The sequence below is a fragment of the Callorhinus ursinus genome, unplaced genomic scaffold, assembly GCF_003265705.2.
Source record: "Callorhinus ursinus isolate GAN/ISIS: 27379988/994484 unplaced genomic scaffold, GSC_fseal_2.0 scaffold81, whole genome shotgun sequence".
Lineage (NCBI taxonomy): Eukaryota > Metazoa > Chordata > Mammalia > Carnivora > Otariidae > Callorhinus > Callorhinus ursinus.
The window spans coordinates 2,791,207-2,817,752 of NW_027397143.1; the positions used below are offsets into that span (position 1 = coordinate 2,791,207).

At 43.4% G+C, this 26,546-nt stretch overlaps 1 protein-coding gene and 1 long non-coding RNA gene across 2 annotated transcripts in view; both read right to left on the reverse strand.

Annotated features, from left to right (window-relative positions):
• RNF130 (ring finger protein 130) overlaps positions 1–26,546 on the reverse strand; it is a 104,802-nt gene that overhangs the window by 38,810 nt on the left and 39,446 nt on the right. The window contains exon 5 of the mRNA XM_025862705.2: positions 7,853–8,103. Coding sequence (XP_025718490.2) covers positions 7,853–8,103 — 251 coding nt within the window. The remainder of the gene's footprint in view (positions 1–7,852; positions 8,104–26,546) is intronic.
• LOC141371617 (uncharacterized) lies at positions 1,573–7,842 on the reverse strand. The gene is made up of 2 exons (XR_012376706.1): positions 7,392–7,842; positions 1,573–7,355 (listed from the first exon to the last, which is right to left on the reverse strand). It is a non-coding gene; the product is annotated as an uncharacterized lncRNA (long non-coding RNA).

Below are 26,546 nucleotides of genomic sequence, written 5' to 3' on the forward strand. Positions count from 1 at the left end.
ACCAACTGTGTATAAGGCAAGTATTAGCCCTCCTTTGAAGGACATTCGGTATTCTTCCTCATTCTCACATGGGAAGTGTGCTCTCCAATTAGCAACCTTGTAAGAGAAAAACAGGCAATAAAAGCCTGCTTCATTTCAGTAACCTCAAGATATTTACAAAGTCCAAGAATAATGTATACATATTTTGGCAAGGAGCATTAACAAGTTTTAAATACCTTAGAAACTGTACGCATTTTCAGAGGGAGTTTTCATAAAAAGACATCGTCAACTCAGGTTTAGCCTGTGGATCTTCTTTTTTTATTGTTATGTTAATCACCATACATTACATCATTAGTTCTTGATGTAGTGCTCCATGATTCATTGTTTGTGCATAACACCCAGTGCTCCATGCAGAACGTGCCCTCTTTAATACCCATCACCAGGCTAACCCATTCCCCCACCCTCCTCCCCTCTAGAACCCTCAGTTTGTTTTTCAGAGTCCATCATCTCTCATGGTTTGTTTCCCCCTCCGACTTACTCCCCTCCATCCTTCCCCTCCTGCTATCTTCTTCTTCTTCTTTTTTTTAACATATATTGCATTATTTGTTTCAGAAGTGGAACTTCTTTTTATCTGCCCTCTTATTCCTCAACAGTAAAACAAAAAATTACTGTTCTGTTTTGGGAATCAAACCTGATCACTTTAGGATTAAAGGTGCAACATGAACTATGAAAACGTTTAACCCGAGGCTCCCTTTCGATATAAACACACTGAACACATATCGTCTGGTGTGAAGGAACCATCACGGACTCACCAGGAGGCGACCCCCACGTCTTGCCATCAGCCCTCCTCTGATCTACCTGTGCCCAAATGCTATATTTAGATGCATTCGGACGGTTTCTCAGGAAGAGCAGAAAACAGCCAAAGCATGAGGTCCTTTCTGCACATGTAAAATGGTGTAAACTGTGGACATTACGTTGTACTTAGAAAGTTATTTACGATATATGGCCCTCTTTAGTAGCATATTCTGTACCCAGCACTGCTTCCTGATGACCGTTTGTGGGAGAAAATGAGCCTCTCTCCTGAAACTCACTGTTTCTCCTTTGCCAATACTTCTGGTTTAAAATAGCCAAAGGTTTCAACCAGTCGAGTTGCTGCCACCTTCTTATTAAACTTTAATAAGCTAAGCTTTTTAAGCCACATAAAAATTTCATCAAGCGTTTCTCCACCTTCGGAAAAAAACGGAAGGAGGGAAAAAGGTCAGAACCTCACTTTCCGCTCCGGTAGCGTCTGGAGAAGGCTTTGGAAGGAGCGAGTGCCGGGAGGCCAGCCAGATGGCGGGGGCGCTGCCGCCTTCATCACACACACAGGCCCCATGCCGGCTGCTCATTCTGCTCATTCAAGTGCTGCCGCCGCCGAACGCCAGGCTCCTAGGACCAACCGTTCGCTCTTCTCCAAAAGTCCTTGGGATGTGCTCCATTCAACCCCCAAGCATGGGGTTTTCCCGTCAGGAACACCAGCTCAGAGCAACTCTTGATCATTTTACTTGCAGTGTTTCATAAGGGCGACATATTTAACACTAGTCTTTATTTAAAAAAAAAAAAAAGGAATATAGCGTGCTCCATGTCAATATGGAGTTACTGACAGAAGGAAGAGATAAAAGAGTTGAATGAGGTCACTTGTCTCTGGGAGACAAGAACTAGGAAAAGACTGGGCCAGGACCCAAGCCTTGTGGTACTCTTTATTTTTAAGAATCATTTTCATGCAGGGGCGCCTGGGGGGCTCAGTCATCAAGCGTCTGCCTTCAGCTCAGGTCGTGGTCCGAAGGTCCTAGGATCGAGTCCCGCATGGGGCTCCCTGCTCGGCGGGAGGCCTGCTTTTCCCTCTCCCACTCCCCCTGCTTGTGTTCCCTCTCTCGCTGTCAAATAAATAAATAAAATCTTAAAAAAAGAAAAAAAAAGAATGTTCATGTGTTCTGTTGGTGAAATATTTAAATTTAAAAATGAAAGCTATGTCACCGAAAGTGGGCTGTTAAAAACCACTCCAGTGCTGTGCTGTCCCTCAAGACACTCGAGAACTTGGGCTGACATCTATTTTCCTCCAACCTCATCAGTTAGGACTTCAGTGATAAATATACAAACGCCGTCATTTTGTTAGTGCTGGGGTGACTCTAGTCCTCATTTCATCAAAACTCGATTTCATATCTATTCGCTTTGTCAAAAATCTCATAAAACTGGTGCCTTCTACTTGAAGGCTGTAAATGTGATTTTGCACATTATGTCTAATAATCTTTCTAGGAAAGGCATATTTCAGATCAGTTAACCCTTTCACCTAATACTCCTTTATTGCCTTCATCACCCAAGTCCATGTCCAAGTGCGGGAGATGCTCTGGGGACTGTCAGCTCTGACAGTGCAGGAGCCCCTCCTGCTCGGCCCTCCCCCTGGATCTTCTGAAAGGTGGAAGGACAAGGTAGGCTGCTCAGGGACCTTAAGACCGGAGGAACACAGGGTAGAGTACCTGCAGCTGTCCCACTCTAGCCAAACACTGATGGAAAAACTGCACTCCTGTTTCCACGCTGGTTTCAGTGGGGTCCAGTGGGAAGGTGACATTTCCACCCCACCTCCTTGCAGAAGCAAGCTCCATGCAGCGATCTCATTGGCATCTACAGAACGCTCTGCCCAACAGCAGAATACAGATTTTTTCCCAACCACCCACAGAATATTCACCAGGACAGACTATATGCTAGCTAATAAAACCAACCTCAACACATCTAAAAGAACTGAAGTCATACAGAGTATTTCTCTGATGATAATGGAACCAAAAAAGAAATCAGTAACACTAAGATCACTGCAGAATCTCCAAACTACTGGAAAGTGAACAATACAAGGGTCAAAGAGGAAGTCTTAAAAGAAAAAAATTACATAAAACTGAACAAAATGGAAAATACAGGATATCAAAGTATATAGAACACAGTTAAAGTAGTCCTAAGAAATTTATAACACTAGATGCTTACGTTAGAAAGAGGAAAGGTTTCAATTAAATAAATCTAAGTTCCCATCTTTAAAAATGAAATAAAAAAAAGCTGGTTCTTTGAAAAGTATCAGTAATATTGAGAAGTTTCTAGCAAGACTGACAAAAATAAAAAGAGAAGATATAAATCCTTCAAATCAGAAACAAAGAGGGAATATCACCACAGACACTGCAGCCATTAAAAGACAACTTTGTTTGTAGACTTGACATCTAAAAAATGGGCCAATTCCTCAAAAACCACAAATTGCCAAAATTCAGTAAAGATGATATAGACAAACTGAACAGTCTTTTAACCATTAAAGAAATAATTTAACCCCTCCCCCAAAAAACCTACAGACTGGATTCTCTCATGAACTTAGACACAAAGATCCTCAACAAAATTAAGCAGCCAAATTCAGCAATGCACAAAAAATGATACACCACAATGAGGTGGGATTTATTACCCGCTTTAGAAAATCAAAGGATGCAATCCACCACATCAACAGGATAAAGAAAACAAACAAAAAAAATCGCATGATCATATCAACTGACACACAAAAAAACATGTGACAAAACGGAACACCCATTTGTGATTAAAGCTCTCAGCAAACTAGAAACACAGAGGAACTTCGTCAAGTTGGTAATAAACGTCTTCAAAACCTGCTAAAACACACTTAACGATGAAAGACTGAATCCTTTCCTTTCCTCTAGGACTGGGTGCAGGCAAGGATGCCTGCTCTCACCACTGTCGTTCAACAGTGCACTGAAGATTCTAGTCACTGCAAGTAAGGCAAAACAAACAAGGCAAAAACAAGGGCAAGGGAGCCTGGAAAGGAAGTAAAACAGTCCCTATTTGCAGATAACATTATTGTCTGTACAGAAGATCCCAAGCAATCTACAGGAAGTGAGTTTACCAAGACTGCAGAGTAAAAAGTCAACACACACAACTGGGTCACGTTCTGATCTACTAACAATGAATATATGGAACCTGAAGAAGTTAAAAACACGTTTGCAGTCCATTTACCATTATACTACCATTTAAAGTCACTCCAAACAAAACGATATACTTAGGTATAAACTTAAAACATGTACAGAATCTATATGCTAAAAACTACAAAATGCTGACGAAAGGAATAAAAAGGATAAGTGGAATAAGTGGAAAAACATTACAGGTTCGTGGACTGGAAGATTCAACACAGCAAATATATCAGTTCTCCCCCCAACTGATCTACGGTTTAATGTGTTCATACAGAAATCCCAGCAAGGTTCTGTGTGGTGTTTTGTTTTTGTTTTGTTCTTTTTTGGTAGAGACACAGACAAGCTTATTCTAAAATTTATATGGAAAGACTCTAGGACCTAGAATAGATAAAATAATCTTGAAAAATAAGAATGAAGTGGGAGGAACCACTCTACCCAAGAGTGAGGCTACAGTCATCACGGCACTATGGGATGGACAGGGGGATACACACATAGTTCAGTGGAATAGAACAGAAAAGCAGACACAGATCCACATAAATATGCCCAACTGAGTTTTGGCAAAGGTGCAATATCAGACATGAAATGAGAAAAAAAAAAAGAACCTTAACCCAAATCTCTTACTTATACAAAAATTAACTCAAAATGGATCATTGACTTCAATGTAAAATTAGGTAGAACTATAAAACTTCTAGAAAAAAAAAGAGAAGGTTTTTGGAATCTAGGGCTAGGCAAAAAAGTTTTTAGACTTGCAGCAATAGCAAAATTGATAAATTAAACCTCATCAAAATTAAAAATGTTTGCTCTTCAAAAGGCCCCGTTAAGAGGTTGAAAAGACAAGATACAAACCGGGAGAAAATATCTGCCAACCACAATTCTGACAAAGGCTTGTATCTGGAATGTAGCAACACTCAAAATTCAACGGTAAAAAAAACCCCAAAACAACCCAGGTAGGAAATGGGCAAAAGCCACGAACGGACATTTCACCGAAGAGGATATACAGATGGCTAAAAGAAGCACATGAAAAGGTGTTCCCCATCAGCAGCCACTAGAGGAATGCAAATGAAAACCCCAGAAGAGATGTGACTACACACCTAAAATACAAAATAGTGACAACACATGCCATGCAGGATGCAGAGGAACTGGGTCAGGGATACGTATCTAGTGCAAATGTGTGATACTGCGGCCACTTGGGGGAAGGGTATGGCAGTTTCTTACAAAATTATGTATGTGTTTACCAGAATAACCCAGATATTTCACTCTTGAACATTTACCCAAGGCAAATGCAAACTCATGTTAACACAAACATCTCTAACAAATGTTCACAGCCAGGGCGCCTGGGTGGCTCAGTCGATAAGTGTCTGCCTTCAGCTCAGGTCATGATCCCAGGGTCCTGGGATCGAGCCCCACATCGGGCTCCCTGCTCCGCGGGAAGCCTGCTTCTCCCCCTCCCACTCCCCCTGCTTGCGTTCCCTCTCTCGCTGTGTCTCTGTCAAATAAACAAAATCTTTAAAAAAAAAATGTTCACAGCCACTTTAAAATAGCCTAAACCTTCAAACAATTTGGTTCACCACACTGTGGTACACCCAAGCGACACAATTCTACCCGGCAGTAAAAACAAATAAGCTACCCACAACACAACAACTCAGAAGGCTCTCGAGGGAGTCATGTTAGGTGAAGACACACAAACTCTAAAGGTGAAGTACTGTAGGATTCCATTCAGACAGCATTCTTGAACGGATGAACTGCAGAGGTGGGGACAGGTCAGGGGCTGGGCGGGGGGAGGGGCTGGGATGAAAGAAGAACAGCATGAGGGATCCTGGTGGGGGACTGTTCTGTGTCTTGACTATGGCGGTGGTGACCTGACATTGCAGAGAACCATATACACACACATGAGTATGGGTTAAACTGGAAAAATCGGAGTAAGACAGTGGATGGTATACATGTCAAGATCCTGGTTGAAATATTTACTATAGTTACGTAAGATTTTACCCCTGGGGGGAAATGCACGAAGGCTATCTGGGACCTATTATTTCTTACAAATGCATGTGAATCTACAGTTATCTCAAAATAAAAACTTTAACAAATGTAAAGGACCAGTGTTCCTAAAAAAATGCACATAACCTGGATCTGATGATGCAGGAACATCACATATCAGACAAACTCAAATACAAAACAAATGGCTCGGACTCTTCAAAAATGTCAATACCATGAGACAGATTGAAAGAGACATAACAGGGGCACCTGGCCGGATCGGGTCGGTAGAGCGCGTGACTCTCTTTCAAAGGGTTGTGAGTTCAAGCCCCATACTTGGTGCAGAGCTTACTTAAAAAAATAAAAAAAAAGGGACATGGCAACTGAATGCCACGTACCATCTGGATCAATCCAGGGTTTGCTTTGCTATATAGGACATTATTAAGACATTTTTTTTTTAAATTAAGTAGGCTCCGTGCCCAACGTGGGGCCTAAACTCATAACCCTGACAACAAGAGTGTCATGCTCTGCTGGCTGAGCCAGCGCCCCTATGAGTAAGACAGTTTTACAGAACTCAGAATCTTAGATCTGTAGATCTGGTGTTGTACCAAGGTTAACTTCCTGATCTTGAAAATTGTACTGTGATTATGTAAGAAATGTTCTTGCTTTTTAAAAATACACATCGAGGTATTTAAAGGGTAAAGGGGCATCATATCTCAAACTGACTCTCAAATGGTTAAAAAATGTATATATGCATAGAAAAGGAACTAGGGTAAAATGTTAACAGTTGAAGAATCTGGGGAAGGGAATACTTTGTACTCTTCTCACAGCTTTTCTAAGTATGAAATTATAAATAATAAAAATTATCATAATAAAAAACTTTAAAAGTATACAGGATACTGCACAGAGCAGGGCACGTAAATGTGCAATAAATTACAGTTTTCAGATATTTTATACCTATTTTCAGATGAAGAAACAAACTGAGAAGTAAAATAAACTAAGAAAGACCACGGCAAACTGGTGATAAGGTCAGAATTCGAACTCGGATCTGTTCCATAGCAGTATCTGTGCTTTCACTGGAATGAGGAAGGCTGAAAATTTCAGCTCTCTCACAGGGAGTCTGGACAGCATTCCACAAAGACTGGCTTCAAACCACTCTGCAAGCAGCTCCCTTGCTAGTTTCCTAGCAGAGAAGCCTCTGACTGGGGCTGGGACCTCACACTTCCAACCGGGACCCTTGGGTGCACGTTTTGTCCAGAGGGCATCGAGCAAGCTAACAAATGGACAAGGTCACCGCCTGCAGGCCTTCCACTACAGGGTGGCACGCTGTCTTGTCCTTCCTGAGTCTGCAGTCACTGAGCTGAAAACCACTGAGCTCAGTTTGTGCTCACCAATAGAAGTTCTAGGACGACCAGATACCTCTCCTCTATGGGTCCTTCTCCACCTCACCGTTACCTCTCCTCTATGGGTCCTTCTCCACCTCACCGTCACCCCACGGCCAAGCTTAAACAGGGTTACGTAATTTTTAATTGACTTATTTTTCTGAATAGATAACACACAGGGAATGAAAGTACATGAAGGCTCCCAGCTTCCCTTGCCACTGACAACCAGGGCTACCAGCTCAAAAATGCAACTCCATGATAGTTCTCCAAATTACTAGAGTTAGCCAGATCGTATTATGATACTAAGCTAACCATTTACCTAGGATATTCCGAGTGATCACTGTAAATTCCCCATTCAGGCATTTAAAAAAAATCCGGAAAATAACGTATGTAAATATGTTTTCAACATATGGACATGACTGAGGGTCATGACTTTTTTCTTAAGTGAAAAACTTTGTACTGTGTATGACCACAATAGACATCTCTGAATTACGGCTGGTAAGCATGGATCATTAGAGAGTGCCAGGAGCTCACCTGGTTCCTGTCGCGTGCATTCGTGTACCTGATCTTCTGAATGAAGTAGAATATGAGCCATGCTGAAGAAATAATCATCAGAACAATAAAGGATATTGACACGAAGACTAGAGAGCCACGGCTGAAGTTCTTTGGCGGCATTCGCGTTCCAACAGCTATTGTCATTTGTACAGAGATGTTTTTCTCCAGATAACTCAAAATATCCTTACCCCTCAATTCTGTAATCATGACAGCAATAATATCTCCAGTGCCTGTAATGTAAAATAAATACAGACGCTCAAGTGACCTTTAAAACTTACAGGAACATCACACATATGAAAATGCTACTTAGAAAAAAGACTATGACTCCTGCTAATAGCAAGGGTCTGCAGATTCACCTTTTCAAATGGAACACATCTGCAGTTGGGTATGCTGGCACCAAGTAGGAACAAGAATCTGTGTGGAGTGCTTAAGACTCGGACAAAGTGTAGGAGGACTGCAGTGCTAAGAGCCACATTACCTTGTCTTACAACTATATTTATAGAACAGATGATTAAATCAGCCAAATGTGACAACAGACAGTATGAAACATAGGATACAACAACATAATGTGATAAAATCACCGCAGGTCTTTACTGTAAAACCTTTTCCATTAAAACGCTCCTTAGAAAGTCCCAGCTCCTCAGGAAAAGGAGAAGAGCGCTAGTATTTATAGTACAAAAAGCACTAGTATTTATAGTACAAAAATTGGTACTTTTTGCACTACTCTTTCTTAGAAATATCTATGGAGCACCTGTTGTGTGCAGAACTAGTACAAGGAACAGAAAGAAGTACAGGATCTGCAGCTTTATAATATCCCCGACGTGACACACGTCTGCTAATAGAGCTGCCAAAGCTGAACGCCGTGGTGGCCGCAACCTTCGTTAGTAACCAGGGAGACTCCCTCTGGTCTTGTGTTTAGACCCGAGGAGAGGAAGGTTCCTTCCTTGTTTACCCCAGAATCCTTCTGGAAATCAAACCCTCCCTGAGACACGTCCAAGTGTCAACACCATGGACTAGCTGGGCATCAAAACCCTTCCAGCTTCTAGCAGCTGTCCAGATGTCCTGCCGCAGCGACAAGCTAACTGAAGGCAGCGAACCGCCAGGAGGCTAAGACGCTCCTCGACTCATCCGCTTGGTCACTTACGTAATTTCCAGGAGGAGTACTACCGTCAGTGCGAGCTACTCTCTCTCCCGCGGAGAGTGAGATTACTCCTTTCCTCCTCCACAAGGGAAGTCAGTCCCCATCTCCTTTCCAGGGAAAAGGGCGGCTGTGCTACGCCACCCGGGCTGCCCGCGGTCGTCCTCCTCAGCGGAGGCTGGTGGCGACGAGCTACCGGGCACACACTATTCCAGCACACTTCAAAGCAAAGACTAAGACTCTGGGGGTCAGAGGAAGGAGAGTAAACATTTCTATTTCAGGAAAGAGAAAATTAGAACTATTTATCCAAATCTGAATAAGGTCTGCACATCAATGTAAGCCACCAAAGCCAAACGAACAAACACCCCACAACGTGCCCTTTCAAAGGCTTCCTCAGTGAATACTACTAAGCATTTGGTTTATGTGTTTATCATATTTAACTAAAAGAACTACCCTTGTTATCCCAGGCAGTCAAAAGGCCACAGGCAACTGAAAAGAAATTCAATAATTAAAAGTTTCACAAAGAATTTAACCCAGTGGAACACAGACCTTCCATGTTACCTTATTCAAAATCGTGCCAGCCACTTTATCAGAATAGCAGCTTATCAGAATACCGATTAAAAAAAATCCAAAACACAAAAAGAAAACTGCAAAAGTAAAGCAAGCAACAAAGTTAACATCTAATTTATCTTCCTGAAAGAAGAGTTCTGGTCAGTAAGTTAAAGAAAAATCATCAAATAATGCTAAACCATTCAAATTTTCCATTTAAGAAACCTTAGGTCTGTGCTTTTGGACTGCTCTTCAGCAGGCAACGGTGTGCGGTGTTGGGTACCAGGCACGGCTATAAAGTAACTGAGACGGATCCCACAAGCGACACATGACAATCAGTCTCATTGCTTTATAACCGCACCAGGTACAAAGGGTTTTAGAAGCCAGTTCTGAGGCTTCCTCTTGAAGACTCAAGCTGGGAGAGTAGTAAGGAAAGCTGCACAGGTAGCCGGGGCAACCGATCCATGCAATTTCACACGTTCAAAGAACACTAAGGGAACACCACCTAATTTCAACGGGAAAGCTGTTTGGGAAAAGAAGCATTTAATTATTTCAACCATCCATTCAATGATATTTATTGAGCACATACTATGATCAAGTTTCCTAAAGTTTCCCCTTTTTTTGTTTTTAAAGATTTTATTTTTAGGCGGTCTCTACACCCAATGTGGGGTTCGAACTTACAATCCCGAGATCAAGAGTCACATGCTCTACCGACTGAGCCAGCCAGATGCTCCCCGTCCTAACGTTCACTTTTTAAAGACAGAAAATTTACCTGCTGTGAAATAAGAGAAAACAGATATATTGGTCTACCCGGGTTCCTGGCACAGAGCTCCTAAAACCCTTGGCAATTTCCTAAGTGATGAGCATTAGGAGCATCTTTTTTTCTGTTATCTGGTCTTGGATCCTGACATGGAGCTCCTAAATTCTTTGGAACTTCCTGGGTGACAGAAGTCTTTGGTTCTAATGAGATGACTCTCAGTGGGCCATGAGGAGAAGCCTGGAACTTTCAGCCCATGCCCTCCATCCTCTGTGGAGGGGAGAGGAGCTGGAGACTGAGTTAATGACCGATCATGCCTATGTGATGAATTCTCCATAAAAACCCCCAAAGCGTGGGGTTTGGAGAACTTCTGGGTTGATGAACACGTGCAGGGGCTGGGAGGGTGGCAAGCCAGAAGGCCCCTTCCCACATACCTTGCCCCATGCATCTTCAGCTGGCCATTCATCTGTATCTTTTACTATATTCCTTATATTAAACCAGGAAATGTGTTTCCTTGAGTTCTATGAGCCATTCTAACAAAGTCTTGAACACCATGAGGGGGTTGTGGGAACCCTGATTTATAGCCGGCTGGTCAGAAGTACTGGGACTTTTGGTTGGCTTTGAAGTGGGGCGAGGAGGGGGCAGCCTTGTGGGACTGCTCCATTAACCCGTGGGATCTGATGCGAACTCCAGGCAGACAGGGTCAGAATCCAGCTGAATTCTAGGACACCCAGCTGGTATGGCTGAGAACTGCTTCATATAGGGGAAAGCCCCACACACTGTCACAGAAGCATTCTGCGTGAATAACACAGGAGACACACACAAGAGGGTTTTTTTCCTTTATACCTGTTCTTGATTATGTGAAAACTTCATTTATCCTCAAAGAGCAAAGGAGAATCCAACTACAATTAAAAAAAAAAAGGCTAAACAAAGTAATGGATAAGTAAAAGGTTATACCTATTAAAAAAAAAAAAGACCAAAGGAGAATCTTTTTTTTTTTTTTCCCCTTTTAAAGTAGGCTCCACGCCCAGCACGGAGCCCAATGTGGGGCTTGAACTCACAACCCTGAGATCATAACCTGAGCTGAGACCAAGAGTTGGATGCTTAATGGACTGAGCCAGCCAGGTGTCCTGAGCAAAGGAGAATCTTAAAGGGGCTGGAGAGAGGAGCCCAAGCAGGGAGTCTCATCAGGCTAGTAGAGAGGAGGAGATTGTTAGCAGGACAGGGAAGGAGACTAAGACACTGCTCCTCAAGCAAAGTGAAGAAGAATACTAGTCAAGCCACTAGGTTCTTAAGCATTCCTGCCTGTCAATCACTTAGAGAATCTGAGGACAGGCGACCCCTCCTACAAGAAAAGCCCCCATTCTGCTAATTTCTGGAGAGGTTCATGGATCTCCTCACTCCCAACCCCTAAAGCTGATCTGGGCTCAAAGACCCTGATTGAAGGATGCCTCTGCGCTTGACTTTTAAAGATCTGAGAAGCCCTGGCCCAGCTTCCAGGTGGGTAGTAAAGGCCAGAGAAGGTGTAAGCTTCAGGATAAAAGTCGGGTTAGGTCAAGTAGTGACTGATAAGAGTTAAAGACTTATTAGACTATAATGATGTAAACACTCAAGGAGAGATGACAAATATTTGGCACATGCACCACCACTTACCCTAATCCTAAGCCCTTGGCCAACACTGCTAATAAATCACTGATACGGCCTCAGAATCCCATGCATTTCAACATGCCCAGCAGCCAGGATTAATTTATCAGAGATGACAAATCAGTAAAAATCAGTGCGATCCCTGCTTTCACCTATTTTCTTAAAACCTTCTCCACTTCTGTTCTTTAATGTGAATCTATGTTTCCACTGCTTGAGTTTGGCTACTTTATTAAAACAATTCTATTCTCTCTCCCCCACCCCCAGCCCCCACCCCTGCCTTTAAAAAAAAAAAATTCCTTCTCCCTTGGAGAATTTTCAAACCCCAGGATAGTTTCAAATCATGACATTTCCTCCTTTAATACTTCAGCACTCTCCCTAAGAACAAGGACACGATTCGTTTATCACCTTCAAGAAACTGAACTCTGATACAGAACGGTTCTGACTGAATTCTGGAACTCCCCCTCACTCATTCATTCCTCCCCACCGCACGCACCTGCTGACCAACAGAGCCCTCCTGGCTTTCACGGGGATTTGTGCTCCAGACGCCGGAGTCTTGCTGGCTTCCAGCATGGAACAGGTGGGCGAACCCCAGGGAGCTTCTGTAACTCTCTCATCAAGCTGCACAGATCAGGGGCGCCCGCCATGCCTGTGCCTCAGGGAGTCTGCTCGCAAATGGCCTGAGGCCCTCTCCTCACTGTCCCTTCCACGGACCTGGGTCCTTCTCAGATGTTTATCTGTAACACTCGCACTTCCTCAAACCCAGTCCTCATTCTTCTCTGCCTTGACACCCTTTAAAAGAACTCAAGGGGGAGGAAAAAAAAAGATATGCTACGTTCTTTTAGGAAATGAATACAGCTTTAGTTCTATAGATCTACAGATGCAGATGACAGGTTATATCAATTACAGACATCCTGCTGAGATCTGCCAGTGTTTTTCTAAAGCCCGATTTATCACGTCACTCTGTCCAAATCCTCTGATATTTACTGCAACACGGATGGACCCAGAGGGTAAGTGAAAGAAGTCAGACTGAGAAAGACAAATGCCGTATGATTTCACTCGTATGTGGAACCTAAAAAATAAAACAAATGAGCAACCAACAAAAACCAGACTCTTAAAGAGAGGGGATGGGGGATGGGCGAGGTAGCTGAAAGGGATTGAGAGGTACAAGCTCGCGGTGGTGAGATGAGTCACAGAGATGAGAAGTGCAGTGCAGGGAATACAGCTGGGAGTATCATATGGACTCCGTGCGGGGACAGATGACGACCACCCTTGTGGTGAGCACCGAGCTGTGTACAGAATCGCCGGACCCCTATGTCGTACACCCAAAACTCAGATCACACTGTGTGTCAACCATACTTCAACAAAAAAAAAAAAAAAGAAAAAAAAAGAAAAAGCCTTTATCCCTTATGTCAACTAAATAAAGTTCAAACTCCTTAACCTGACATTCAAAGCATTTTGGGAGCCAAATGGACCTAACGGTGTGTGACAGCAGACACTCCAGTACCCAAATGATGCTGCTGGTAACGGTGACTGAAACGGTGGCTTACACAGTCCAAGCAGAATGGAGGCATCACGCCCGGAGAACTGGAAGAAAATGGAGCGAGGGCTCAAGGACCAGGAAGCTTCAGCAAAACCAAAGGTCAGGAGGAAAGGAGAGGAGAGAAAGGGAACAAGCAACAGGCAGAGAACAGGACACCAGACTCGAGACCAGCGATGCACCAATCCTGGGAGACACTGAGGATGGGTTTTAGGTCAGGTGTGCACTTTCCCCGTGGACGCGGAGGCTGGCAGGGACGACGGTGTGGGTAAGCCAGCCAGGAGTCAAGGCCTCTGAGGAGCGTGGGGAAGCGAGTGCGTGGAGCACAAGAGTGAAGGGTCAAGTTCCGTCGCTGAACCAAGAAAACACCGGCACCACGACATCTGGGTGGTGCCCACGGTTGCACAACGCTGATTAGCTTGAACCTGGCTCTCTGGCCATGAGGCTGACATTCAGGAGCTCAACGGTGAGCCACCGAGGGACTCCAAAGTCACTCGATTAATTCCAGACGACACTCCACCCTCGTGGAGTAGACCCTCCAAACCAGGGTCTACTAAACCCTCGTTCCTTCAGTCTCAGACCAAGTAGAGCAGAGGGGCTCAATACCCAGTGCTCCAATGTCAGTTTCTGTTCTCATACCATCTCCTGAGTGTAGGCACTCATCATATCTGTTTTTTCCACGTCAAAAAAGAAAAGACAGCAGGAGCAAAGACCCACACAAAAGAGAAAGCCACTTTCTTCAAAAATCTAGAGGCAGAAACGAAGGGAGGGGGTTAAGTGGGGGGAGACAATCACCAGTCAGCAGAGGTCAGAGAATCTTTTAGTTAAGAGAGTTCTTAGGGGTCATCTTCACACAATACAAATAACTTCCTGACCGGCTGAGGTAGCTAGCTCTATCCACAGGCAGTTTTAAGTATTAGAGAGGTCTTCCTTATAATTAAAATCTTAATTCCTAAATGCCCATTCATGGCTCTTGGTTCTCTTCACCCGAGAAGCACCACCAAGCAAATAAACTGTATTTCACGTATCAATGGTGTAAAATACCATCAGCTGTCAGGTGCATCATTACTGTTTTATATCAAGAAGGAAAAATCCTGCCAATAAACCGTAAGATGCCACCAAATACAACAAACACCCCACCCTCAAGCTGAACATCCCAGAATGGAGGGAAATTCCTCTCCCATGCAGCAGTCCCTCATTCGGATAGCCCAAGACCTCTTCTCTGGGACTCCACCTTGGGCTTTTCTCCACACTAACTCCTCCTAGAGCCCCAGATTATTCATTTACAAACATTTTTCCAAGACTCTAACACAGAAAAGCTGGAAGTATGTATAAAAACCTCTTTTCTCCCAAACCATTCAAGAGGAAGTTACTGGCACGACATGTCATCCCCTCCAAACATTCAGTGTGTCTTCTACAAACAAAAACCATTTATAAACAGAGCACAACCACTCAAACTGGGAAGTGCGCGCTGATGCATTACTGCTGCCTAATCTCAGAGTCCATTCAGGCGTCCCCAGTTTCCCAACAACGTCCTAGAGCAGATCGGGATCAGAGCCGCATGCACTGCTTTCAGCCGTCACATCTCGTGGCTCTCTGTCAGTCTGGAACAGTCTCTAGACAGCCCCTGATGTCCCCAACCTCGACACTTGGGAAGATGCCATACAGCCCCTCCGTCTGGACGGATCCGGTGTCTCTGCGGGGCTAGACTCAGGTCACGCGCTCCTGGCAGCAACACCAGAAGTGAGGCTGTGCTCTCTTCGGAGTGCGCTAGCAGGTGGTGTACAGAGAGGACACAGCCCAATTCAGCGCAAGTTCACCCCGATCAAGTGGTTTGCCAAAGGGAAGCTCTCCAGGCATTTTCACTGCGAAGTCACTCTTTCCCCTCTTTGTAATTCCTAAGTATTCTGTGCGGAGGTACTTTGAGACTCCGTAAATACTCCACTCCTCATCAAGATTTCAATACACTTTTACTTTTTTATTGTTATGTTAATCACCATACATCATTAGTTTTTGATGTAATGTTCCATGATTCATTGTGCATAACACCCAGTGCTCCACGCAGAATGTGCCCTCTTTAATACCCATCACCAGGCTAACCCATCCCCCCACCCCCCAATACACCTTTACTTTTTAGATTAGTATGAACTCGGGGCACCTGGGTGGCTCAGTGAGTTGAGCGTCTGCCTTCAGCTCAGGTCATGATCCCAGGGCCCTGAATCAGGCTCTCTGCTTCTGCCTCTCCCTTTGCCCCTCCCCTCTGCTCATGTGCTCGCTCTTTCTCTCTCTCTCTCTCTTAAATAAAATATTATCTAAAAAAAAGATTCATATGAACTCATGTTCCTATATTATTTAATGGGCTAATAAAATCATTACTATCATTATTCATTTTCATGCTCAAATTCCAAATGGTAAAACACTGTTCACAGATCTTTTCCATCTGTTCACTTGTTTTTCAATGTCTTTATTAAAATAAAATGTGGGGGCGCCTGGGTGGCTCATTAAGCGTCTGCCTTCAGCTCAGGTCATGATCCCAGAGTCCTGGGATCGAGCCCCACATCGGGCTCCCTGCTCGGCGGGAAGCCTGCTTCTCCCTCTCCCACTCCCCCTGCTTGTGTTCCCTCTCTCCCTGTCAATAAAATCTAAAAAAAATAAATAAAAATAAATAAGTAAAATGCTAAAAATGAATACAACACATCCATTATCAAGAGCAGTATGAGGCTAACCTCTTCTTATATCTGAATATTACGTTCCCACGGATACTGTCCAAGCTTTCAGTATACTTTCTGGGAGCCATGGCACATGTTAGGGAATGTAGGGATTACAGGGTAGGAGGTTCCCAGGGGTCCTCTGCTGGACCTGTTACTTAACCCCAGTCTCCGCAAACTCTTGTTACTAATTTTTTGAACCTATTTGCAGGTTAACTTAATGAATACCTTCTTTTTGTTGTTTCGTGTGTTCCAAGATCCACCTAGTTTCACGTCATTTTTTTTTTTTAAGGATTTTATTTAGTTATTTGAGAGAGAGAATGAGAGACAGAGAGCACGAGAGGGAAGAGGGTCAGAGGGAGAAGCAGACTCCCCGCTGAGCAGGGAGCCCGATATGAGACTCGATCCCGGGACTCCAGGATCATGACCTGAGCCGAAGGCAGACGCTTAACCAACTGAGCCACCCAGGCACCCTCATGTCATTTTCAAGTTAAGATACTTACATTTTCTTATAAAAAATTTTTTTTTGTTACATAAATCAACCCATTTATTATAGGCTAGCAATGTTTCAAATGGTGAAGCTTCTACTGGTCTTTCCACTTCTTCAGTCTTCTGATGGCCGACTTTCTGTGAAAGTAGAAGTGGTGCTGTAGGTCCAGGCGCCACCAGCGACGGTTTTCATGCAGGAGCCACAGTGTCAGATCCCATAGCTCTTCTTTTCATCTTGGTTTTCCCACAGAAGGAGCAAGTGTCATGATTTAAACAAATCATCACCATTTTCCTGAGGGAGGCACCATAACGGGTCCTGTATTTACCCATGATTCCGACCTTCTTGGTGTATTTAGCCATGTTGCCGCCAACTAGGTCTGAGCCCAGAGAGGAAGACTTTTCTTACAAATTCTTGATAGAAGCATTTTAAATGGGAGGAGAGAGAAAGGTTAAGTACTGGGTGAGGCATTCCACCCAGAGAAGATATGTACCAAGTACCACCACTCTAAAAGTCTGCAGACCTGTTATTTAAGAATCTATAAGTTTGAGAGAGCTCAGTGAACTCAACAAGAAAATGGATGGTGGGTGGTGGGAGCCAGGTTTCTCACAGTTGGAGTGGGAGTTTACAGGCAAGTGCGGAGGAGGCTAGAATGATCCATGTGGTCATGGATTAGAGCTGGAGACATGGGTATGGACTCATTCTTAGCTCAATACAGATATGGAAGGTTACGTACAGAAGTATTTATGGATACGTGTACATACAAGGGTTGGTATACATACGCATATTCCCTTGCTCTGTCAGCTGAGAGGGCCCAGACGCAACAAAACCACAACAGAAATGAGCACATTTAATGCCTGGAGCTTGGTTTCTAATGCCCTTCTCCAATCAATGGAAACCAGGGTCCCTGGGAGAAAACAGCCGATTCTCGGGCTGGGACAGGAAGTCAGACAAGATAAGCCTAGAGCACCTCAGAGCACCAGAAAGGAAGAAAGTGCTCAAAAACAAAACAGATAAAAAAACCCAATACCAATGGTAATGAGGGCATGTCTAAGGACCCGGAGCCAAGTGAAAGTGCTCCCAAGGGCCAAAGATGGAATAGTGTCAGCAACAGAAATAAGCAAAATAGCACTGTATTCTATCACAAAGTATAAAATAACTACCTACAAGTCCATACTGATATAAATAAATGACTGAATAAATTAAGAAATGGAGAAGAAACAAATCATTCATGCAGAGTAACTCCAAGTAAGTAATACTCCCTACTCCTTACGTGTGCGCTGTGCACAGTGGCCTCCTTCTAGAGAGTGCCGCATGGACGAGAGAAACAAGGAGCTTCACGGTGGAGAAGCCCGACAAACAGCCAGGTGACAGTGACCATTCATGTTGACAGTGTGGACCCTGTGATCTTCCTCTCAATGCCCCATATCCTCAGTCTAATCACGAGAAAGACATCAAATCCCAGTTGAAGGACATGCTACACAATACCTGACCAGGAGTCCTCAAAACTGTCAAAAAACAAGGGAAGTCTACGAAACTGTCACAGCCAGAGATAAAGGAGACATAGGGCCCCCCCGTCCTGGGCTGGATCCTGGCACAGAGAACGGACATTATGTAAAAACGAAGGAAATCTGAATAAAGCACGGATGTTGGTTAATGAGAGTGTACCTGTGCTGACTGGGTCACTAGTTATCACACAGGTACCAAACTAACGTTAAGAGGTTAACAGGGGAACCTGGGGGCATTCTTTGTACCATCTTTGCAATTGTTCTGTAACGCCATTTTAAAAAAATACAATAAAAAAAAGACATTATATGAAAGAGAACATCTTTCACCAGGAAGAACAGAGGCTGGAAAACAAAGTAACAACACTTTTTAAAGTGCGGAAAGCGCCATCAGCTCAGAACTCTGTGTCTACATCCCTGAAAAGCGATGGCAGAAAAAAGACGTTTTCAGACAGGTGAGTGATGCAAGAACTCATGCTCAGCAGATCTGCACTGGGAGAAAAGATGAAAAAGTCAGCCTGGGTGGGGGGGAAAGGACAGCAGGTCTAGGGTGGAACTAGCAGGAGTTACATAAGCCTGTCCCCTTCCCTTCATCATTCAGCCATTCCCATGTCCACCCCCCACCAACAAGGGACCCTCTGCATTCCTGCCCCAAAGGCACCACAGACCCGGAAGGTGACACTGGGTCTCAGTGGGGCAGAAAAGGCCTCTCGGGCAGAGCCTGTCCTCAGACTCTGGCAACGGGTTATACATGGCTGTGCACATGGACAGCTGTCACTGGGCTCTGCAGGCATGGGACTGGGGGCCCAGCTCTCATCCTAGGCGGAGAACACTCCCGCAGGATGGAGCATTCTCCTGCCTCCCCGGGGCCCCCCGCTCTGACAAACCTCAAGTGCGGAGAGCTGTGAGGCCTCCCCACCAGGCCTCCCCGTCGGGCCTGGAACAGCTACCAAGCAAACCGCGTCTTCTGTCCTGTCAACTATGAACCTGCTTTCGAAGCCAGTGTTCTAAACCTCTGCTGATCCTTTACGTTACTTTGGCTTCTTCCTCCCTTCTGCTGCTGGTGAGGGAAAGATAAGCACAAGGAAGATAAAACGGCAAACCAAGTGGGGAGTTTGAAGCAGCCCACTCAGGAGACAGAGCGTGCAAGGTCAGAGTGAGACAGGAAGGCTAGTGGACAGACTGTCTCAAGTCTCTGGCAGATGGATGGGCTCCTCACTTCCACTTCAATTAGGATTCAGAGACACAAAGGAAAACGTCAGAGCTTCTGGGAAGGTTTCTGAACAGAACCATCAGCAGATATTCTTTATAAGCAATTTTTATTTTTAAGAAGCTATGGCCTAAGTGTTTCCATTTTATTTTTTGGTTTTAACTCCAGTAAACATACAGTGTTTATTAGTTTCAGGTGTGCAAAATCGTGATTCAAGAATTCCATACAACACCCAGTGCTCACCATAAGCACCCTCTTTAATTCCCATCACCTGTTTCCCCACTCCCTCCTCTCTGGTGATCATCACCTTGTTCTCTACAGTTAATAGTCTGTGTCTTGGTTTGTCTTCCCCCCACCCACCCTTGCTCGTTTGTTTCTTAAATTCCACATGGTATTTGTCTTTCTCTGACTCACTTCCCTTAGCAGTATACTCTCTAGTTTCATCCATGTTATTGATAATGGCAAGATTTCATTCTTTTTGAGAGCTGAGTAATATTCCATTATACACCCCCTCCCCACTATTCTTTATCCATTCACCAGTCAGTGGACACTTGGGCTGCTTCCCTATCTTGGCTGCTATAAACATAGGGGTGCATGTATCTCTTTGAGTTAGTGTTCTTGTATTCTTTGGGTAAATACCCAGTAATGTGATTGCTGGATCATAAGGTAGCTCTATTTTTAACTTTTTGAGGAACCTCCACACTGTTTTCCAGAGTGGCTGCACCAGTTTGCATTCCCACCAACAGTGCAAGAGGGTTCTGCTTTCTCCACATCCTCACCAACACCTGTTGTTTCTTGTGTTTCTGACTTTAGCTATTCTGACAGGTGTGAGGTGATATTGTGGTTTTGATTTGCATTTCCCTGGTGATGAGTGATGTTGAGCATCTTTTCATGTGTCTGTTGGCCATCTGGATGTCTTCTTTAGAGAAATGGCTGTTCATGTCTTCTGCCCATTTTTTAATTGGATTGTTTTTCAGGTATTGAGTTTGGTAAGTTCTTTATATATTTTGGATACTAGTTCTTTATCAGATACGTGATTTACAAGTATCTTCTCCCATTCTGTAGGTTGCCTTTTAGTTTTGTTGGTTGTTTCCTTCTCTGTGCAGAAGATTTTTACTTTGATGAAGTCCCAATAGTTTATTTTTGTTTTTGCTTCCCTTGCCTCAGGAGAAGTATCTAGAAAAAAGTTGCTACAGCCAATGTCAAAAAGAGGTTACTGCCTGTATATTCTTCTAGGATTTTTATGGTTGTAGGTATTACATTTAGGTCTTTTTTATCTATTTTGAATTTATTTTTGTGTGTGGTATAGGAAAGTGGTCTGCTTTCTTTCTTCTGCATGTTGCTGTCCAGTTTTCCCAATGCTCTTTGTTGAAAAGACTGTCTTTTTCCCATTGGATATTCTTCTCTGCTTTGTCAAAGATTAATTGACCATGTAGTTGTGGGTTTATTTCTGAGCTTTCTACTCTGTTCCATTAAGTGTTTCAGTTTTAGATTTCTTTTTGATAATTCCACATTTTCTAAAAAGTGTATGGATCACATGGAAGATAATAGGAGAAATATTTGCAAATCAGGCAAAGAGATGCATACAATTTAAACTCTTATTTCCTGCCACAGCAGTACATTTAAACTGTAGGCTCCATCTTTTCTGAGGTAATTAAATCCATATTCAATTAGAACAAAAAAACTTTTAAACAGTAAAACAACAGTGTGACTCTTATTTGTTTTCTTGATGGGTTTTTTAGGATAAAGATACTAGATTGACACTAAGTGGCCCAAATTACTGATATTTAAAGATATTCTGCAACATGTTTACGACTTTACTTGCTTTCATAAAGTGATTTTTTTATTCACAAAGTGAATTTTCTATCTTGTACAAAGTGATGTTTATCTATTTATTGCTTGATAATATAAAGCTACAGAGGTTTTCTTTTTCTTTAAGAGAATATGATGGAAAAAAGAAGGTAAAGGGCCATTCAAGTAATTCTGTTCAAGCAGCCAAAGGAACAGTAAGAAGCCCCTGATACTGCGGATTGATACCAAGACTGAAAAGCAACATTATTAACTGGTTGCATCTTTATCTAAATTCCATTTTTCTACTAACAATGGAAAGAATGTCCACAGATAAAACTGTAAGAGATTTCCAACTTGAGAACGGTTTGACACAATCTAAGACTGATAAACAGTAACAGAAAGCCCATATAAATTTTTAAAATCCAAGAAAATAAATCCTTAACTTTCAGAGAAATGCACATTATTTTAAACTATCCAAGAGCCTGTAACTTCCCTTTTATACTACCACACATCCGCTAACTACATTACAAAGAACTCCTCCTGCTAACTAGAGGTAAGGGAGAAAACCACAAATTGAGCTGACTTTCCTGTTAGTGATGTCACGGACACCGCACTGGGAGAGACGTCCTTCAGGCATCAGATGAAGGGCATTCAGTAGGACAAACACAGGCAAGCTCTTGGGACATCCTTCACAGAGCAAGAACACAAAATACTTACACTTAACTACGTGTAATTTTTCGGTCAGTTATGAACTCTGTGCTTAAGTGGCAGGAAAGCTCAATAGAACTAAGTATCTTCACAAAATCATTTCAGTGCGGTACACACTTGTTTTGCTCAAGGCATTCTGCTGGCCATGGCACAGAACAGAAAAACACATGCTTCCACATACAGAAACCTGCAGCCCTTTTTCCCTCTGCCAGTCAAGTATGCAAGTAACAGCCTAACAGGAGAAGGGCAATACCGTCCAGGAGGGGCAACAAGGCACTCTGGAGACCGCGAGACCCAGGACTGTAACACACTGAGGGTGTATCCAGGCCTTAGGGGTTTTTTTTTTTGGACTCTTCCCAATTCATATTAGTTCACATGGCAATGCACAGCACAGAGAGGTGCTAATCTAAGGTTTCTCGACTAAAATGAAGGGTGGGCAGAACTGACAGGCCAGCAGAGGAGGGCTGAGACACGGATCTTTGGGTCCACTCCTTGAGATTATGAGTTATAGGTTGCGGGGGGGGGGATATCCAGTGACTGAGGCGAGCGTCCCTGAGCCTCACGTGGACAGACGACAGGGACAGAGGGGCATCTGGGGAGGGAGAGGGCAGGAGCAGCGCAGGAATGAGGCAGGACAGCAAGCGCTTGGGGCAGGATTCTCTCTGGAGTACAAGCAGAGAGCTACGGCAGGTCGAGGATTGCTCTGCTGAAAAGACAGGGGCTGGAGAGGCTTGAGATGATGTGGGTGCTGAACCGGTGCTGTCTAAGCTCACCCCATTCCCCAGAGGCTATCAGGCCTCCATCTAGTGTCACTTGGCTGGCCCGAAACAGGATCTTCTTATAACCAGCGTCTCCCTGACCATGAATGCGGACACCACTGGACTTCAGCCAGGGGGCCAGCATCCCAGGCCCTTCCTGCTTTCAGGCTTTTCACCTGGCGGGCGGCGGAGGGAGCCCACACTGTGTGGGGCTTGCTTGGCCACCCAATGCTTCCTGCTGGGTTTGCCGAGCCCACACTCGGAGGCAGAGAAGCCAGGAACAACTTTCTAGCTGCTTACCAGCAGCAGCCGTTGCGGAGCACAGCTGCTCAGCTGCCCAGTGTGGTGGCCCCGCACCCGCAGAGCCCCTAGCACAGCGCTGTGCCTGAGGAGGCCATCGAGTCAGGTAGCATCGGCCTCACTGGCCAAGGGCTACTCCTCCCATGTCTTTCAAAACCCTAGATCCTCACCGTGACTAATGACTAGTCCCTGCCTTGGGCACACAGCGGCTGTGAGGAGGCGGCCTCAAAGTTTAATTTACTATCTCCCCGTCCACCCGTTCAGCCCAACCTTTCCTGCCCAGTATCTAAAATGGCTTTCACGTTGCTTTTTCCCACCTCTGAGCCTTCACCCCTGAGGATTCTCCTGCTTAGAAGACTCTTCTCAACTTGTGAATTCCTGTTCAAACATTATCTCCTCAGGACAGCCCTGACTCCGTGGAACTAGGTATGCTTCATAAGGTCTTTTCATAATTCTCTATTTCTGATTCAATGTTGATTGTAACTCCATGAAAGCAGCTATCACACAGCTAGGACGTGGGTCTTATTCACACCTGGAGACCTGACAGGAGCTCAAAAAAATACCTGTTCACGAATTAGCATATGGAACCCAAAGCCCCATGCTTGCTGTCACCCCACCCCGCCTCATTTTCTACCCTCACCCTCAGACTCCTGCCCCTCCAGGCAGGTCTCTGACTCACGTGGGTCCCCCACGGACAGGGTCTTCTCTGGTCCCATCCTGCCAACAATGCAGGGCCCGGCACAATGAAAGCCCCCTCTGATTAGTTCCTGCCAGCCTTCAGAGTCAGGAACTTGTTCTCGGTAATACCGAGGCCTGCCCTGCTAAGTCAGCACTCAGTGGGTCCCAGTTATTTCATGCATGTTTGTCTCCCTATTGGGGTAAAATGTTCCTTAAGGACATGCGCTCGCATATACTTCTTCTGTAGATCCCTGCAGGGTCTCTCACAGAATGCTTGACATAGAGCAAATGTAATTTGATACCAGTTGATGAACTATTTTACACTAAATGCATTTGAAACAATTATGTCATATGGAAAAAAGACCAGAAGAACAAAGAAAAAGTATATTTGGAAATTAAAGAAAAATAAGTACTAGCTTAAAGTTAGAGAAATAAGTACACTGATTCCATAATTATAAAAGAGGTAGTGCTCATTCAAGGCACAAGAATAATAAATAACAACTATACAACTTAACAAATTCATTATCTCAATAAAATTACAATCATCCTGTTAGGCGATTATACAGATGCTCTCACATGAGAGCCAATGATTTAAAGACTCGTTCACCTAAAGTCCCAAGGCTAGTCATCACTGGGTCTGGGATTCCAATTCCAGCCTTGTGACTGTCAATGCCAAACTCTTTTCACTATTTTAGAGGTGCTCGAATATCCGACAGAGACTTAATTTTGTTTTTATAACTAAAAAGATGATGCAGAATCCTGTGGCAAATTACAGGTCAGTGACACACCCTTAAGTATAATTCTGAAAGATGCAGAAAGTAGAGTGGGATTGCTACAGAAGCAGAGATCTGTGAACCAGACAAAACACTCCGTGACAATTTTCTGGGGTGATGAATATGTTAACAGGTGCACCACCACGGAGAACAGACTGAAACCAAGACAGAATTCTGCTTGGAAAACAGGAGATGATGAGCAATAGCTTAGGGGTTCAAAGAGGAAAGAGCAAAAGTTCTCATATCAAGAAACCGGGCCCTTTCACACCCTAAAATGAGCCTGTTTGCACATAATCCACAAATTCCCAAACAAAATGGCATTTTAATTTTTCTCTAATTAAAGGTAAAAATTAAAAGTGTATTTCAGAAATCTTTTCAATGAATGGATTTATTTCCATTGCTTTTGTTAACAATACATCCATGCTTTCATTTAAATAATCTGTGTAACTTTTCAGGTTAAATACAATAAACCGCACCAACCTAGAGCAGTTTGGTTTAGACAAAGACTTCGTAACTCTAAAATATTTAACCTCTGTGTTTAGGTGATGACTTGAGAGTTAATCTTTCCGTCTCACACACACCGGCACTTAGCATGTCTCTAACTCATTGTAAAGCAAAGCGATTGTCTTTATTTTTACATTTTTCTTGCTCACATTTTAACATCATTCTACCCTGAATACTTAAGATGAGAACCAAAGTCACAAGAGATCACCTCATGAATACTTGCTGTAAATCTCTCAAAGTAAAAATACTTAGGGGCATACAACTCAAATGAAGCTTCCAGTTTAAGAATTTTTGTGTTGCTTCTGAACTTTAGTCTGCCTTACACTTTTTTAAAAAAAAGTAATTTCTACACCCAACGTGGGGCGCAAACTCATGACCCCAAGATCAAGAGTCACATGCTCCACTGACTGATCCAGTTAGGTGCCTCCGTATCACACTTTTGAACAACAGTTTAATGAAGGGTTAATTTACATGCCATAACATTCACTTTCTGTAAGTGTAAATTCAATGATTTGGGTAAATTTACAGGGGGTGTACAACCACCACAAGCCAGTTATAGAATGTTTTCATTTCTCCCAAAAGCTCTCTCGTACCCACCGGCAGGTGATCTGCATACCCAGCCCCCAGCCCGCACACCTGCGAACCTGCCTTGTGTCTCTATGAATGTGACTTCCCTAGACATTCTACATAAGTGAAATCATGCCACAAGAGGATGTTTCTAACTGCCGGCTTTCACTGAGCATCAGGCTTTTGAGGTTTATCCATGTTGTTACAGGTATCAGTAGTCAATTCCGTGTAACTGCTGAACTGTATTCTGTGGATATGCCATGTTTTGTTTTTCCACTCGCCCACTGATGGACATTTGTGTTGTTTCCACTATTTGGACTATTGTAAATAAGGCAGTGAGTATTCATGTACAAGTTTTTGTGTGGACATTTCATTCTTTTCATTTCTCTTAGGTAGATTCCTGGGAGGACTGCTGAGTCATATGGTAAATATGTGCCTCACTTTAAAAAACCCTGCCTGTTTTCCAAACTGGTTGTACTATTTCACATTCCTACCAACAATGCGTGAGGATTTCTGTTTACCCACATCCTCTATAAAACATGGTCATACCTGAATTTTTTTTATTTAGTCATTCTAGTGAGTGTGAAGTAATATCTCATTGTTTTGTTTTCTAATAATTGATGAAATATTAAGTCATTACATCCTCTGCCCATTGTAAAATTAAGTTGTCTTATTACTACTGATTTTTAAGAATTCTTCATATACCAGTCATATATCAGATCTATGAGCTGGAAATATTTTCTCCCAGCTTGTGTCTTTTCATTTTCTTCATGGTGTCTTCTGAATAACAAGGTATTTTACTTTTGAAGACTAACACTGTTCTTATCTTTTAAGGATAGTGTCTTTGGAGTAAGAACTTTCTGTCCCAAATGAGTAAGAGTCTCTCCTATGATTTCTTCTAGAAGTTTATGTAGTTTTACTTCTTACATTTTTGTCTATTATCTATTGTGAAGTCATTCTTACAAATCATAAGGTAAGGCTCTTAGTTCTTTTTTGTCTTTTGCATCTGGAGAACAACTGTTCTAGCACCGCTTGTTGAAAAGACTGTCTTTCCCCCCA